The following is a 2,210-nucleotide window of genomic DNA, read 5'->3' on the forward strand; positions in this document are numbered from 1 at the left end:
GGTTCACACACTAGTTACTTTTCAACTTATAGACAGTGCACACAAAACAAAATCAACACTTACTAGACATGATACAACTACTAACAATAAAAAATAAAAAGATAATATGAAAAATTGTGCAAGAATAGAAAAAACAATGTTTTGTTTCAGAATCCAACATTCAGAATCAGAAGTTTTCTGTTTTCAGTGGAAAAACAATCCCAACAGACCAATAACTGTAAAGTGAAGAGTCACAACACAGACAAGATACACAGATGTGTAATTACAGCAGATTATAGTGCAAATGATTGTTCAGTTGAGTAATTACAATGAATAGTAACAGTCTAAATTTTTGACTGTATACGATGTTGCACATCCTTGAAACTGTTTATGTCTGGGAAAAAACATATATGCAGAAACCATCCGCTCTTTGCTTCCATACTTTATCACACGATATTAATTTTAAGGTTATTTCCCAACATCAGATGATTTGAGTCCAAAACTCTAACATTAAAGGCAGCAGGTGATTTATTAAAGTTGAAGCTGTGAATTTTACTTCAACTTTATTTTTACAAGCTTTGCTTCTTGTTTCTGTGTCGTCCAGAGTTTTTAAACCAGCCTGGATTACCTGTCAGAGTTCATGTCAGGGATAATGGTGAGTGTGAACTAAAACTGCTTTATGAGCTTTTATTTTTTTTTAATTTTTATTTTATTTTTCGTCATGATCCCTGCTGGGTGAAAGCTTATTGTTCTTTTGCCCCATGTTTGTGTTTGTGTTTCCCTGTCAGCTGACGAGGCCTTCCTGTCAGCAGTCATCAATGACACCAACAGCTCCACGCTTCATTTCAACCTGTCCCCTGCTTACATCCTTTATGCTGCGACCCGCTTTCTTCTGCATCACCATCACAGCCAAGGCTCTGCATGTTCTGGAAACACACACCGTGTGAGCTCTATCACCAACAAAATGGTGGCCATGGCCAGGAATGTTATCCAGGCAAGTTTTGTGAGATTTTTCTCACATTCACAAAACTTGGATGTGTTATTGACCCCAGCTGGAAATGACATGTTTACTAAAACCATTCTGATGAAATGTTGGAGGGTTCCAGCACAGCTGTGAAAACATTCAGTTTATGGCGGACAGGCTTTTGGTGGTAAAGAAGCTTCCTGAAGAATTGACAAAATCCTACACACTGTGCCTTTAAGACTGTGAGTTGAAACAATTAAAAATTAAACATCATCAACATGATAAACCTTCCTTAGTTAGTTGAACAAACACACATTTCTGTGTTAATGTAACTCACAATTTTCTTAAAATGATGTGACTTTACATTTTAAGAAAAACAAAATTTCAAATTTGTTTCAACTTACATGTTTAGAGATGTGACGTTCACGAACGATCCAAATCTTTTGAACGGTTCTTTACAACGAACGATTGGAGCCGAATCTCTGGCAGTAACGAGCCGTTTGTAGTTTTATTTCTTTTATTCCTCATGTAATTTTTATTTTTTCATATTTAAATTGCTCCCGCTTTGCTTTTTCATGGAAAACAGGCAGAGTTGTTGAGTACAGAAGCTCACGGTGAAAGGGGGAGGGGGGTTTTTCCGCTTGACAAACACATGGTTCCACCCACGTGACGGGATTATGTCATTACGTACGGCTACGTAATGACGTATTTCCCTACGTGATGATGTCATACATTCAAAATCGAAYGGCTCTTTTGAACAGCTCTATGAAACAAACGGATCCCCAAGATCCGGATCCCTTCAAAGAGCCATTTGTCCATCTCTTTACATGATAGATGGTGTTAAAAAGGTTAACAGACACCAGAAGGTGTCAGTACACCATTTATTAGAGTTTAAATTTAACACTCAGAGTTAATGCCAAACTCTTTTTAGTGTTGCGTTTACACTACTCAGTATTTAGTAGAAAAGTATAAAGGAGTCAGCTGCTGATACACATTCATCAGTTTTATTTACACTTTTCCTGAAGATAGAAGAGTTTGTTGAATCTGACGTGACATGTTCGTACGAACCCTTCATACGAACAAAAGTAAGAGAAATTTAGGATAAGAATAAAAAAATGTTCTTGCATGAGGAACAATGGGCCTCATGCAAGAACATGTTGGTATTCTTATCCTAAATTTCTCTTACTTTTGTTCGTATGAAGGGTTCGTACGAACATGTCACGTCAGATTCAACAAACTCTTCTATCTTCAGGAAAAGTAAATGAGC

General features: G+C 36.9%; 1 protein-coding gene across 3 annotated transcripts in view; it reads left to right on the forward strand.

Moving 5' to 3' along the window:
• The window catches only part of afdnb (afadin, adherens junction formation factor b), a gene marked incomplete at its 5' end in the record, with an annotated part of 50,296 nt that overhangs the window by 2,947 nt on the left and 45,139 nt on the right, over positions 1 to 2,210 (forward strand). For all 3 annotated transcript variants that reach the window (XM_014028212.1, XM_014028213.1, XM_014028215.1), the window contains 2 exon segments: positions 584 to 634; positions 768 to 973. In XM_014028212.1, the coding sequence (XP_013883666.1) occupies positions 584 to 634; positions 768 to 973 (257 nt within the window).

The sequence above is a fragment of the Austrofundulus limnaeus genome, unplaced genomic scaffold (genome assembly GCF_001266775.1).
Source record: "Austrofundulus limnaeus strain Quisiro unplaced genomic scaffold, Austrofundulus_limnaeus-1.0 Scaffold728, whole genome shotgun sequence".
NCBI classification, from domain to species: Eukaryota; Metazoa; Chordata; class Actinopteri; order Cyprinodontiformes; family Rivulidae; genus Austrofundulus; species Austrofundulus limnaeus.